Source organism: Chiloscyllium plagiosum, unplaced genomic scaffold (assembly GCF_037043375.1).
Source record: "Chiloscyllium plagiosum isolate Xiang-an unplaced genomic scaffold, Cpla_swu_hap1 HiC_scaffold_13, whole genome shotgun sequence".
Classification (NCBI taxonomy): Eukaryota; Metazoa; Chordata; class Chondrichthyes; order Orectolobiformes; family Hemiscylliidae; genus Chiloscyllium; species Chiloscyllium plagiosum.
Window position 1 is genome coordinate 33,827,497 of NW_028270151.1, and position 15,764 is coordinate 33,843,260.

At 38.5% G+C, this 15,764-nt stretch overlaps 1 protein-coding gene across 1 annotated transcript in view; it reads right to left on the minus strand.

Annotated features, from left to right (window-relative positions):
- LOC122556387 (uncharacterized) overlaps window positions 1-15,764 on the minus strand; it is a 237,644-nt gene that overhangs the window by 34,032 nt on the left and 187,848 nt on the right. Inside the window, exons 79-88 of the mRNA XM_087993952.1 lie at window positions 13,393-13,548; window positions 12,577-12,707; window positions 7,689-7,780; window positions 6,896-7,078; window positions 6,171-6,320; window positions 5,944-6,063; window positions 4,651-4,856; window positions 3,959-4,040; window positions 1,936-2,109; window positions 1,263-1,364 (exon numbers count right to left, since the gene is read on the minus strand). Of these exons, the coding sequence (XP_087850078.1) occupies window positions 1,263-1,364; window positions 1,936-2,109; window positions 3,959-4,040; window positions 4,651-4,856; window positions 5,944-6,063; window positions 6,171-6,320; window positions 6,896-7,078; window positions 7,689-7,780; window positions 12,577-12,707; window positions 13,393-13,548 (1,396 nt within the window). The remainder of the gene's footprint in view (window positions 1-1,262; window positions 1,365-1,935; window positions 2,110-3,958; window positions 4,041-4,650; window positions 4,857-5,943; window positions 6,064-6,170; window positions 6,321-6,895; window positions 7,079-7,688; window positions 7,781-12,576; window positions 12,708-13,392; window positions 13,549-15,764) is intronic.

Below are 15,764 nucleotides of genomic sequence, written 5' to 3' on the forward strand. Positions count from 1 at the left end.
ACTCAGTACACTAGAGGAACCAAGCTCATTGTTACAAAATAATCACTATATTCTGTGATTAGGGAATTATACGATGTCTATTTATGAATGGTAATGCCATCCAAACTAAATAACAGACAAATATGACACTGTTTATCATCTTGAATGGAATATACAAAGAGCAGTAACTTTTGTGGAAGAGCTGCATGAGTTTTTTTTTTCCCTGGAGGTTCTACATTAAATTATGTCATGATCTAGTAATAAATGAGGTATTGTAATATTGTTGCTTCAGTTAATGATATAAAGATGGACTGTGGAGAGAGAAAGCTTTTAGACAGCAAATTTAGTCTCAGAGTTTGGCGATTTATGAACTACTTGAGCTTAACTATCACTGCTCTGTTTTCATCAGAATCTTCTCTTTGTTTCATCAAAATCCCTTCCATCATAAGTATTCTCACGACCATGGTTTATGACATGAATTAAAAATAATTTTATTATGAACTACATTTCACAATATCTTAGCTGTTTTATAGTACAGAGCGTGAATGCAGCTGAAAAATGGCACATTTTGTCCAAGTTATTTATCTTGTTTTCATTGGGCCAACTTTCAAAAAAAGCACTTTACAGGGAAAACCACATTTTTCTCAAATGGAGAGGAAAGTGCTATTTGGTTGGCAAATTAAAAGGCATTACTATGGAGATTTCGTAGTTATGATGGTTAACAGCTAACTGCCAAGCTTTGTTTAAAATTAAAACCAAACAGTTGATCCCAATTATTTAGAACATGCCCTGAGAAATGAATTATATAATTTCTGTCATCTATTTCATGGAGTTAGAAGTGGCACAAGATGTATACTTGTTCATTCTGTCAACAAAGATCAGACCTACTATATTAAAATATATAGCTTCCAGCGCACATAAACATCTCATAATATGAACTTGACTATTATCTTCAATTTGTTGTCAGTGTAAACCTTCACATGCTTGAGGGGTGGGCTTGTTGTGGGAAGAATTGTCCTGAAGAAGGTGAGGTGGAAAAGTTCGATAAAATGTGTCTTTTGTTTCAGTAGTACTCAACATCTGTAGTCCACAGTGAGCAGCATACACATGTCAATTAAAGTTCTGAATAGACCAAAATCCCAAAAGTCTGGTGTTAAAAATACATATGTTCCATGGTTTCAACAGAAAACACTTTCCCCAGTGTTTGTGCATGTAAGCTGTTTTTGTCTTACAGAACAATTTTATCAACTGAGCTGTTAATTCAGAATCTTTATTTAACTCACAAGACATTCCAAAACTGAAGATTTTAGCTTCGTTGCTACTTTTTGGAATAAAGGATCCATTTGGCATTGTAAAATCATCATTTGGATTGCCATTCCACACACCTAGAAGCAAACAAGTAAAAAGGTTGTGGACTTTATCTAATTGTATCATGAAAAACTTGGAAAAATTTCAAAAATTACTTTGAGAGACTGCACAGGTTTCACAATTACAACTTGAAATGATTCTTTTTACATTACAAAGTTTTCATACAACGATTTATTAAATTAAACTGCGAATTCTATTTGTAGTTCTATGAATCGTAATAAAAATCTCTGGGTAATAACTGGTAGATAAAGAAGGGTAGAAATAAAGTGAGATTTAAAATTATAAAGGTGAAGCAGCATAAGAAGTTTGAGGGATTGTCTACAAAACTGTTTTTCTGTTCATATTTTGTTTACAGTCTTGGATAGTTTTCAGGATCTTAGTAATAGAGGAAACATATATCATGTTACTCAACTCTTCTGCTATCCTTATTTGAATTAAACAAAAAAAAAAGTTGAGGAAATGAATGACAGAATGATAAAGTCATGGCTAAATTATACTTGTTGCATTTCTATCCATAAAATGTATATGCTCCAAGATTAAGTAGTAGTGATGGGAAATCACATTTGTCATTAGACAAAGCTGGCTTACCAAGAAGGCCTCTTGTCTTGTTCATAAACTTTTCTGGCAAATCCGTGATTGCAAGTAACATTTCAAATTGTGCTGTCACTGTTACTGAGATACCACTACCAAATGAAGCAGTTACTGATGCATTTCCATTTTTCTCCAGATAAAAGGTACCATTACGAAATATTTCTTGGTTATCTGTGGGTGTATAAATATACAGATGGATGCTGAGTATAATAGTATAAAAATGCAGGAGGATGCTGTTACTAACATTGCATATTTGTGCATTTCTTGGCTGAATGTTTCCTGTCTTGGAATGGTGAGCTTGGAGGCTGGGAAGTTAGGAAAACAGTAAGTACAAGTCAGGATAGTACTTGATACATTCCCATCATGTGTAGCTGGGTAACCATGGAGGTGTGAAGCCAATTGTGCTGATGAATGCCCTCATTATACCACATGCTGAATTTGCAATTCAGTGGAGGTGGCCTTGTTGGTGGGATTCAAACATCAAAACTGTTCAGCATGAAATTTCAAGCAGCCCTTGTTTCTGCATCATATTTGTAACTATTTTGAAAAATTCATATCTTCAAAGTTGATCAGAATTTGGAAAGAGATTCAATTTTAAATCTAATTCCTAGTAAATAAACGGGAGACTGAAGGGAGAATAAAAAAAACAATAGAGGGGCAGAAAGAGAGATGAGATGCTGCAGGTGATGGGAGGTCCTTTGAAAGATATTTTACTCCAGTGATGGGGCTGTTAGCCTGAAAGGTTACACTCTTGTGTGTGCCGGATCTAGCTGAGGTCTTTCCTCTCCACCTAGAATGTGTCTTTTTTTTGCACATCTGTGTAAAATGACAAACGTACTTCCACGTTGAAGAATCTTTGTGGTCCTGCCATGATTTAGCAGTGTCCACTTGCCCCAGTGGCACTGGGAGAATTCAGAGCTGCTGCCCTCTGACTGGACTAAGAGATTTGAAAGTCCAGGACAGCAACTATAAGGTGGATAGGATGCTGCATTCCAAAAACTGCTGGCAAGGGGGAAGGGGTCTTAGGACTCCCAATATGTCTCAAAGTTAGGGGCTGGGTCCTACAGGGAAACCGAACTCAAAGTTGCCCCCATAATATTTAAGTCTGGAATGAAAGCTGGTGATATTTGTAGATGAAAATCAAATGCTTTACCATGATATTTCATTCTCTACCATTTTAAATAGATTATTAACTTCTCTGCAACAGTAGACAAAGGAATGATATACCAATCCTTAATTGCTAGATTATCAATATTGCCAACACCAGCTTTTAGTTATACTAGGATTCTGCTGGAAATGCAGAGGAAAAGGAAAATCAGATGATTAAGGAGACAGGTGGCTGAACCCATTTTACCTGTTTCTATCTCTATTGGCATATTAAAATAGCAGTGGAATTAAGGCCAGTCCCCATAACCCCTACTAATGATGAAACTGCAACTATTCCTACAAGACACTTACAGGTAATTAAGGTTTTAGATTTAGATTACTTCCAGTGTGGAAACAGGCCCTTTGGCCCAACCATTCCACATCAAACCTCCAAAGAGCAATCCACCCAGACCCATTCCCCTACATTTACCCCTTCACCTAACATTATGGGCAATTTAGCATGGCCAATTCACCTAACCTGCACATTTTTGGACATTTTCTTGCATCATGAACTACAATTACAGGTGTGTAGCAGTTCTTACATTTCTTGTCTGTTCTACTGACATTAGACCCTACAGAATATGGTAGTGAGAAAATGGTCCTACTTCGTAGGTTTCCTGAGCTATGTCTAAGGGAGGAGGAAATAAAATCCTGATTATCCTGGGTGTGGACTGCAAAATATACAAGTGGCGGTGGTGGATGTGGAGAGAGGAGTGGGGAGAAACAGGATGGTTTGTCGTGTACATTGTGTGAGTTTAATTATATTTTAATATTTTGTTTGTGTAGAAGCTTATAGAAGTAAATGTCAACATTATAATAATTTTATAAGAAATCGGTACACTTTGATTTGGTAAGAACAATAAATTATCCTCACCTGCAGTATTAGGCACGAACTGCACTCTGTCATTATTTACTAGCACTTCAATTGAATCATTTCCTTTCAAAATCATCTGAACCTGCAGAGAAATCATGTAACAACCCTCTTGAAAACAATTGTCACAGAAACTTTAATGCCAATGATTCAACTTTTAGAACATAGAGCACAGGATCGGGCCCTTTGGGCCATGATGTTGTACCGAATATGACGCCAAATTAAACAAATTCCTTCTGCTTGCCCTTGTCCATATCCCTCCATTCCTTGCTTATTCAAGGTGCTTACCTTAACGTCCCTTGAATTCCTCTATTGTATCTGCGTCCACCACCACCCCTGGCAGTGCGTTCTACACTCCTACCACTTTCTGCGTAAAGAACTTGCTCTTCACGTCTCCTTTGAACTTTCCCCATCTGACCTTAAATGCATGCCTCCTAGACATTTCCCAGACATTTCAACTCTGGGAAAAGATTCTGACATTCAGCCCTACTTACGCATCGCATAATTTTATAGACTTCTGTTAACTTTCCCCTAAGCTTTGCTGCTCCAGAGAAACAACCTGAGTTTTTCTAGCCACACTTTGTACCTCACACGGTCTAATACAGGTAACATCCTGGTGATGCACGTATTGCTAGACAAGGCAAAGAGGCATTTATTTTTATGCTTATCTGTTTTGAGACAAAATCTTTACTTACTGTGATACTTTTGTTTTGTGTGTGCTGAGCTGCAAAGGCCATGAAGTTTGTGGCTTGAGCTGTACCCGTTTGGACTGTGCGACCATGGAGCTTAAAAATAGTGGCACCATTGTATTCAACATTAAGCAGCACAAAATCTCCAAGACCATTAAAAGTGTAGGAAAGTCCATCAAGGGTTATGAAATGGGGATCACCAAGCATTATGGCTGTCAGAATGACACAAGAAAGATGTCAAGATTTAAACTGTAGTGTATTTAAAAATATCAAGGTCACCCAACATGAAAATTCAAGCAGCCTCTTGTTTCAGCTCACAAATGCCTTTAAATAGTTATGTCATCTAAATTGATATAAATTTGGAATGAGATTCAATCTCAAGTAAATACATGAGAGAAAGTAGGGAAAATGCAAACAACAATGTGTGATAGAGGAGCAGAGGAGGGACTTTGGAGAGCAAAGCATTTAAAGATGCAGACAAGGAAGAAAGATGGGAAAGATGAGGTGGAAAGGAGATGGGAAGTGCTGGAGAATAGCAGGAAGGGGGAAGCAGGTTAGGAAGAACTTGTCTTGCCTCCCACAGGTCTCAGCTTTCTTGTCAGTAGCTGGGATTATATGGGATATAGTCTGATTACTTTTGTTCCACTCAGGACTTTTTTCATAACTTTGTTAAATAAGCACAACACTGACTACCCTCTTCCTTTTTTATACTTAGGATTTGAGGCAGGATGGTGTTCTGAGGAATTGAGATTGAGATTGGAGGGGAAACAGCTCAATTGCCTAACTCAGTCTCAAATTTGCAGCTCTGTTCAGAGTTGGAAGGGTGAGATTGCAACCTGGTTGAGAATTATTGAAAATAATTCTGCACATGCAGCAAAAGTACATCTGTTATGGGATAAGATAGTGGCTAGGAGGAAAGGGAATAACCATACTCAAAATGATGTATTGTTGTGTCTGATAACCTCTGCTAGTAAGGATAGATATGCATTTTAATGATGGACTCAGTGTGGATCAGAGTCTAAGCCAGAAAAGGAGCTTTTGTTGTGTATGTAATTGATAATACAAATATGTCACATCACTATTTATAGGAATAAATGGAACTGTACAGAAATATTAAAAGTTTTAATAATATTTTATCATAAAAATAAAATAGTTTACAATGTATTTTGGCACAGATTGTTATAAACCACTTGATTTTTAATGTGAACTTTAATAAAGAAATTATCAGCTTTGCTACTCAATATTTTAATGATTATCTTTATTGAAGCAGTTAGCCTTGTTACTTAAAATGTAAGTTACCTCGGGTTGGTGGCCTGTAGGTTAAACAGCTAATGCTTGGTCTTTTGATTCTGTAATAGTCACAGAATAATGGGTTGTCAATGTTTACACAGCACCAGTTGTATGGATCTAGGTCAAATCCTGTGAGGAAAAATTGATAATTGCATGAATTGTACAGTTGTATACACCTATGAAGTTATCAGACAAAGTGGAAAAATATTTTGTAACAATTTCAAATAAAAACATACTCTTGTTCAGACTTGAGGGATCTGATGGTCTAGCTGTCCAGTAACGTTCCTGCCAACCTTCAAGAAATGCATTCCTCCTACTGTAAACACACCGTTGGCCAGCACCAATTGCATTTGGGCTGGTACTACGAAGAACTTTGGTTGTAGCATCTGGTAAATTCAACAAAAGACCACTTTATGACAGAATTCATTGCAATTGCTTTGACAAGTTAGCACCACCAAATGATATCTGGTGTCAGACACAAATTTATCAATAGCATGCTTTCAATTGTTCCAAATTATGATATGATGAGAAGGTATCAGTTATATCTTCATGCATGCAGGTGCTATGTACAATAAGTGAATTGATGACACATTTGTAAATAACATGCTTCCAAATAGAGAATTTGTTCTGTTATTGCCTTTGGTTCATAACAGCTTTTGCTGTTATAAGTTATAAGTTTTCTTAGTGCACTGTTTTGAGAATGTACTTTCAAATCAAAGAAATCATAGCCATTGCAGACAGATAACATCCAGAGAATTAGCACTACTTGGCTTTAGTTGTTCATTTTCTTTCTGAAAAAAAAACATGACCATGGTTTGTACTAAAAAAATTCCAAACAATTTAAGATATCCTGATTCTGCTGAAAGATCTCTGACCTGAAAATTACCTGTTTCTCTCTACAGATGCTGGCTACCCTGCTGAGATTTTCCAGCATTTTTATTCTTGTATAATAAATCCATACCTTGACTGGACCTTCGGAATCGATTGTCTACTTGTCCTTGAGGAAAACTGCATGGACAGGAAAGTAAACCTTGGTTCCACTGAGATGGATTTGGCTCTGAACTAAACCAACTCAAGCAGTCTGCTTTGTAATTAATCTGTGGTGTGCCCTCAGTCAGTTTGTACAGTCGTAGGCCTTTCAAATCTAAGGAAATACAAAATAGATTTCAATTCAGATTTCAGCACTAATCTCAAAATAGTAACAATTGTATATTCACTTCATATGATCCAAGCATGAAATTAAATTGTCATACTGGCATTTAATTACAGATGGATCTTTTGGCATTCTCCTGCATTAGGGTTGCAATTCAAAATTGGCAAACTTGACTGAACCCATGAGTTGCCAGGGCCAGGCTTCAATGAGAAATTTATATTTTCATAAAAATATTTTATATTTGGACCAGACACCTGACCAGTGCTAAACAAGTTTACTGAGGTGAAGGATTAGAGCTGTGATGGAACTGATTACACTGTAAATTCCTATATCCCTTGCATATTTAGATATTCTGAATGCATTATAGTAATATTAAAAATACTTTTTAAAAGTATAAGATCTGAATTTGAAATTAGAATTATTTACGAGTCAATTATACTTTGAATGTTGATCACCAAATCAAAGAACTGCAATGATTTAGAATGAGTACTTACCAGGTAAGTACTCAATTCACATTAATCATGGATTTCTAAAATTTAGATAATAAGAAAAAATATCCCAGCTATGATTTCCTCTTAAAATAGAATAAAGGGAAATAAACCTGTATTTGTCCCAGTATATTTATCAGGTCGAAATCTTTCAGCAACTGTAGGAAGTTTTATTTGCTCGTCGTTCATAAAGAATCCATCGCCACTATGACAAAAAAAAGGAAAACATTAATGTAATTTGGTCACATAATTGCTGTTTGCTTTTAGTATGTAACTTGCATGAAAATTATAGTGGCCATTTTGTACATGGCTTCGAGGCAACATGTGTTTCTCTTGGGTTTCCAACTTGTCATGACTTACAGTTTGAACTGAACTATTTGCCATGCTTGCTGAGAGTTTAGGTGATGAAAGAGGCTTATGCAATATTACTTCTCTAGAAAGGTGAGGAACTTATATAGATTGAAGCAACAGTAGAGCAGAAATCATTTTGCATTGGTAGGATGGTTAAAGTGCTGACTGCAATTAACAACATCCTTGTATAATTTTGTATAACGATCTGAATCTCTTTAATTTTCTTAAAGTTTGGAAACAGTCAGATTACATGTGATCAAGTGTGAATCCTTCAAGTTAACGCCAGATTTTCCATGAAGTATCCATCCAAATAATTCTGCCCTCTCCAAACTCTTCAAGGTTTACAAGGCTTTTGCCATAGATAATTACTAGATTTTTTTTTTTAGATTACTTACAGTGTGGAAACAGGCCCTTCGGCCCAACAAGTCCACACCGACCCGCCGAAGCGTAACCCACCCATTCCCGTACATTTACCCCTTTACCTAACACTACGGGCAATTTAGCATGGGCAATTCACCTGACCTGCACATCTTTGGACTGTGGGAGGAAACCGGAGCACCCGGAGGAAACCCACGCAGACATGGGGAGAATGTGCAAACTCCACACAATCAGTCGCCTGAGTCGGGAATTTAACCCGGGTCTCTGGCGCTGTGAGGCAGCAGTGCTAACCACTGTGCCACCGTGCCGCCCTAGTTGAGTGATACCACTCCAAGGTTGCAAAACTGGACTTTGCAGCACTGATAATGTCAGGATTATGGAAACCCTAAAGGAATAAGTGGCACGGTGTGCACTATGAATCATTTACAGTATATCCCATGGGTCATCCTATGCTGGGCATGGTATCAGTACAGGTAAGCCATGTGTGTGATCAAAGTGTGAGGAGATTTTGGTAGTGACTGCAAACAGTTGTCCAAGCATTTTGCTGAACGATCACTACAAAGATCAACAATCTGTGTAGCTAATTCTGAGCTGCAGAGAATCCCCACTAGCATTGTTTAATGGGTCGGCCATCCAAATCACAAGTGAGGTGCTTTTGACTAACATATGGTAAGTAAAGTTTGTCAAAGCAGTCTGGCTTGTCTTTCGCCACCATAGCAACATTTTATCCCATCTCACTATCCACTGGGGGTGCTCCATAACAGTATTTCTTTGTCTGCTTATAACATAAAAGCCACAACAACCTTTGCAGAATAACTTCATCTAACAACACACAGACTTATCCAAAAAAAACACTCTTCTACATTCCCTTGGTGTCTGTGTGGCGATATCTTTTTCTCTCCTAGTGTCTCCACACTTTCCTAGCCCAATGGCTGCCACATGGTCAGTCAACCGATGATGAATTTAATTGGAGGAGACTGTAGATGGCAGTGCAGGATGAAAGAGTTGAAGGTCTAACTTCAGATGGTGTTGCCTCAACAAAAGTAACAGGCAACAGTAAGGGCATTATTGCAGCCAAACTGAGAAAGGGCACCAGATTTTTACACCATGGTTTGACTGATCCTCCCATTGTGCAGCATCTCCTCAACTCTCAAAATTAATCAGAAACCAGATTCCTGACTGCCATGTGAGCCTGCAAGCCTCTTTTTTCAAATTAACTCAAAGGCTGAGGTGTTGCTGGCTAGGCCAGCACTGATTTCCCATTTCTAATTGCCCAGGGGGCATTTAAGAGTCAACCACACTACTGTGGGTCTGGAGTCACATGTAGACCAGAGCAGGTAATGATGGCAGTTTCCTTCCCTAAAAGGCGTTTGATGGGTTTTTCCTGACAATCAACAATGGATTCATGGTCATTATTTATGAATAATTGAATTCAAATTCCGCCATCTACCTTTGTAGCATTCGAACCCGGGTGCCTAGGATATTACTGGGTCTCTGTATTAACAGTCCATTGATAATACCACTAGGCCATCACCTTCCCTTTGAGAGCTGAGATCCTCAGTCATGATGGCAGCAGCCTGAACCTCCCTGCCATCAAATATGGATCTTATGACCTCTTACTGATCTCTCAGTGCAGCAATATGAAGTTGAGGCTTTCACCTGTGCTGCAGTAGAAGCTGTAAAAATATACACCAATACCGTACACGACTGTGTCTGTGAATTCTGTCGTCACTACCATGGTGGAAAAGGATGAGTTCCAAGGTTGTGTGATGTTCTCTTCCAGAATGAAGCTAGATTTCTTCATACTTCTTTTCTGCAGTAGGAGGTTAGCTACTCTACCAAAGGATTCCCAACATTTCAATGTACAGTACATGGGCATCAGGGTTCTTCAGTATTCCTCCACAATGAAATCCTTATCTGAATTCCCTGTCCCAAATCTTAATCTTTAACATTTTGTCACATAATCTACCCTTTCTCACTGCTCAAATTGTAGCATTAAAGTGGTTGGTCACCTCCTATCTCCCTACTGCCTGTCCAGTACTTATAAGGTACAAATTATAAGTGTGATGGAGTACTCTCCACTTGCTTTGGGAGGCGCATCACCAATAACCATCAAGAATCCTTCACTTCCTCTAGCACACTGTACTATCTATAAGACACATTGCATTGCAGTAACTCACCAAGGTTCCAATGACAGTACCTTTCAAATTGGTACCTCTACCATATAGCAGGACAAAGGTAGCAGTTACATGGGAATACCACCATGCTGTAAGTTCCCATCCAAGTCACACACCATCCTGACATGGAACTAAAGTGCCATTCCTTCATTGTTGCTGGATCAAAATCCTGAAACCAGCTTCTGAACAGTACTATCTGGAGCACATGCAAACCTAGAATGATGTTAGGCCACTTGTTGAGCCTAGAAGCAGCCAGCATCATGTTACAAAATTATGAGGGGCATGGAAGGGGTAAAGAGGCAAAGACTTTTCCCTGGAGTCAGGAAGTTCAGAAGTAGAGGGCATAGGTTTAGGGTGAGAGGGGAAAGATATAAAAGAGACCTACGGGGCAACTTTTTCACACAGTGCATGGAAAGAACTGCCAGGGGAAGTGGTGGAGGCTGGTACAATTGCAACATTTAAGAGGCATTTGGATGGGTATATGAATAGGAAGGGTTTGGAGGGATATGGGCCGGGTGCTGGCAAGTGGGACTAGATTGGGTTGGAATATCTGGTCGGCATGGACGGGTTGGACCGAAGGGTCTGTTTCCCTGCAGTACATCTCTATGGCTCTATAAATGAACTAGATGTCAGCCCAATCGATCCAGTAGAGCCTGCAGTGCCAGTCAATAATGAGGGGTAATCCTTTCAGCAGCTGGCACAGATGGCCAGCATTGTCCTGAGGTCAAGTGATAGTTTTTCTTCATCGGAATTTCTTTTTAACCATCCAGCTGCTGGTATTGTGGATTTATTTTTTTGCCCACACAATTTCAAAGTATTTGGTTCTCAGAACTCTGAACAACAGCAAGGACTTCTCATGCATCATTTCTGATTCTAGTCAATTTGAAGTCTCGCTTATAGATGCCCTTGTATTGCAGATGAGGCTGACCTGTTCATTTTGTGGCAGTAGCAAGCTCTCCAAGAAGCAGGCCTTTTGAAATGTTGCCATCATCCATTTGGGTCACACGACACAGCCAAAAAATGTTGTGACTAATCCAAAAGGGCAAATATGTTAGGGGCCCCTCCTCTTTAACCCTACCCCCTGTGCATCTGTATTTGACAATCTCTCCTGGCAAGGTTCATCAATATCCAACCTGATGGTAGAGGAAGCCATTCAGCCACTTTTCCTGAACTGCATAATTGTCCATATTTTGCAAGTTTAAAAGGAAGGTGCTGAGAACACAAGTTTTAATCACATGGAGCTTTATGCTTTTTGTTGGTTTGTGTTGGTCCACACCTGTCTTTTGAACTTTGAAATAATAGCTGTGGCTTGGTCATCTTGATGCTGATTTTGAGATCAACGGGCAGGTATATATGAACATATTTTGAGCAGAAGTAGATCACTTTGGCCATGTGATTCATCTGTGGTCCTGACCTCCTCTGAATTGCTGTAGTTTAGCCTGGGATTGCGAGGTATCCAATCTACATGCACTGACATAGGAAGGGGCTAAATAGGGCTTGATAATAGAGAGGCTATGTGCTGGCAAGGAAAGGCTAAGACATTCACATTCCTTTTCATAATATTTGTACTTTTAGGCCGTGGCAAGTGCTGAAAGTAAGGGATAAAAAGCAAAATGCCTACAAAACATCTCCCACTATGCTAACATTATCCAAGAGATGTTTTGCCATCCAACTAAACGGACAATGTTATGATGACTCATACAGAGAGGATCCTTTATGGTGAGATAATTAATTTATCCTATCCTCATTACAAGGCCAAATCATCTTAGTCATTATAGGATTAAGTATTAAATATCATATTGAGGTTGGGCCCAGAATATATAGTTTCAAAAACTGTCCTGAATACATCCTCTAAATTCACCTTCCAGGATACCTTTGTCAAGTTGATTAGTCCAAATATAAATAGGTATGTTATGATGCAATTTGATTCAAGTTTATTATTTAAAAAAAACACTCTCAAAAGCAGGGTGGCAATGTGACAGTGATAAATTGACTGATTAATGAAAAGTATACATTATATAAGGATATTATGGTCTATTGCTGAATAATATCTAAAAGAGAGCAGCTTCTCTATTGTACACAGGGCTAAACCTACCTGCTGAAGCCAATAAGAAGGTCTTTAGAAGCAAGTGTTGATACATCCCAGTTCATTCCACCAGACTCATATAACATTACAACATATGAAGTGCTGCCATCTGTCGTGATAACTGCTTGGTAGGTGTTCGTCTATAATTAAGGTATTGAATATAATTGTTAGATATTTTTGATATCAGAGTATTAATTTGGAACAGAGAGTATGGTAACACATTTGTTGTGCTGAGATTAGAATGAAAAGCTATCACATTTTAATGCAGATACAAAGCTCTTAATAACACATTTTGGGGATTAATTCAGGGGTAAATAATTAAATGTCCTTGGATGTAATCAATCCTCATTTTTCTGCTTTGCATTTTAGAGTTAGAAGTGTGTATGTGCCTTTCATGGCAAATATGAAGTCATTTAATCAGTTACCAGTTGAAATCAAGCATGTCAAGTAATATTCAGAGTAGATGAGATGAACAACACAGATGCATCTAAGGTTAGGCTAGATAAATACATGACAAGGAAGGAATAGAAGGACAGGGGTAGATAAATTAGAATGAGAATAAATAAATTGGGATGGAGCACAAACACCACTTAAAGAGTTTGTTTCTGTGCCACAAACTGTATATTTTTATACTTAAAAAATTATGAACAATTCTAGAATTAGGTATTACAGAGTAAGGACATGAATATAGTCACCACAAGTCACAAAATTGCAAGAGAAAAATAAAGTACAATATTGAGGAAAAGAAAATACATAATACTACAAATCTTAGAAATGTCTTTACATTTTATTTGAATAAAACATACTAAGCTTGTACACACATACCTTACTTCTTGTTTCAACCAGAGTAGCTGCCGGTACTTTATCCCAGGTTATCTTTAAGGTCCATTTGGCTTTATATTTAATTTTGAGTTGGTCAGATATTATTCTTTCTACATTCTGTGTCAAGTTAAAAAATTCGGAACCATACGTTTTGTACTCCTATGAAATAAAAGTGCTGTGATTACAGAATGAATATTGCCTCATGTTGTTATTATCACACTAACATAAGGAATTACAGGACTTGTGATGATCATTGGCTAGTCTCAATAATGAGCAACTATTTCTGGTATCTTGCAGTAAATCACTGGAGTGACAGTGCAAATGGCGATCGCTCAAATGTGCACCCCTTTAAACCTTAAACTTTTTCAATTGACCAATTATTTTTTAAGCTGTCACTTTTACCCCTATCTGCTTAAAGTTATTAAATTTAAACTATGTTTTAAGCTTGAGTTTGTGCCTTTTGGGTTTTGGGTAAACTTAGACATATCGTCAGGGTTCACTTTACTCATTCCTTAAAGATTCTGAAAAATTGAACACTTTTTCCACTGAGCCTCCTCTGCTCCAGAATAAACAATTTTACATTCTTCAATAATTCCTCATTTCCTAAATGCCTCAAACTTGTAACAGCTGCAGTTTATGGGCTAACGTGTTCTTGGGATTGTTGGTGTAAATATAATTTTCAATGACCTGACTGAATAAGAAGAGCTTCAGACCTAACAGGCTGGCTTTAAGAAAAATTAGGAATTGTTTGATTTTAAATTGATATCAATGATATAGAGAGGTGCAAAATGTACCCTGGAATTTCAATGTTCTCCACCAAGAATGGCTCAACAGCAGCACTACTGATCAAGCTGATTGGGTCCTAAAGGATATAACTATGAGACCGGGCCTGCAGCAGGTAGTGAGGGAAAAACAGACTTGACCCCACCCCCCCAATCTGCAGACTGTACATGTATGTGTCCATGACAATATCTGTAATAGTGGCCACCTCACAGTCCTTGTGAAGATGAAGTCCCGCCTTCACACTGAGGATACCCTCTATCATGTTATGTTGCTCCATCACCATGCTAAATGGGACAGGCTTCAAACAAACACAGCAACTCAAGACTGGGCATTCATGAGGTGCAGTGGTCTATCAACAGCAGCCAATCTGTACTCCAGCATAATCAGTAACCTCATTGTTCATTTCCCCTACTAAACCATTACCACCAAGCGAGGAGATCAACCTTGGTTCAATGGAGAGTGCAGGAGGGCATGCTAGTAGCAGCACCAGGCACAGCTAAAAATTAGGTATCAACCTGGTGAAGCTACCAAACAGGACTACTTACATGCCAAACAGCACAAGCAGAAAGTGATAGAAATAGCTAAGCAGTCTCAGAACAAAAGGATCACAGCTAAGCTCTGCAGTTCTGCCACATCCAGTTGTGAATGGTGAAGGACAATTAAACAACTCACTGGAGGAGGAGGCTCCACAAAGATCCCCATCCTCAATGATGGAAGAGTGCAAAGGATGTCTAAAGTTTTTGCAGCAATGATTTGGAGGAAACTGTGCTGGTCTAGGACACAGCAGAATATAGATCAGTTGGAGACATGGGCAGAAAAAAATGGCAGATATAGTTTAATCTGGATAAATGTGAGGTGATGCATTTTGGAAGGTCAGAAACAAGTAGAAATTATACAGTGAATGCTGAACCCTAAGGAGTATTGATAAGCAGAGGGATCTGAGTGTGCAGGGCAACAGATCACTGAAGGTAGCACCACAGATAGATAGGGTAGTAAAAAAGGCTTATGGCATGCTTGCCCTCATTGGAAGGTGCATTGAATATAGAGATAAACAGGTTATGCTGCAACGTCATAGAACTTTAGATAGGCCACACTTGGAATACTGTGTACAGTTCTGGTCATCACATTACAAGAGGATGTGGACGCTTTGGAGACGCTTTGGTACAGAAAAGGTTTACCTGGTATAGGGGATTTTAGCTATGAAAAATGGTTGGATAGACTATGTTTGTTTTCATTGAAATGCAGGAGGTTGATGGTGACCTAATAGAAGATTATAAGATTGTGAATGGCATGGATAGAGTGGAAAGTATGAGGCTTATTCCCAGGTGGAGGGATCAATTACTAGGGGACACAGATTCAAGGAGTTGGGGGGGATGTTTAAAAGAGATGTGCGGGGCAAGTTTTTCACACGAAGGGTGGTAAGTGCCTGGAATGCATTGCCAGAGGAGGTGATGGAAGCAGACACTGTAGTAACATTCAAGAAGCATCTGGATGAATACATGAGTAGGAAGGGAATAGAGGGAAATAATCTAATCACTGCTTTTTGATATTTAATGAATTCAATCATTGAATCAACATCTTGAGGTTACCAT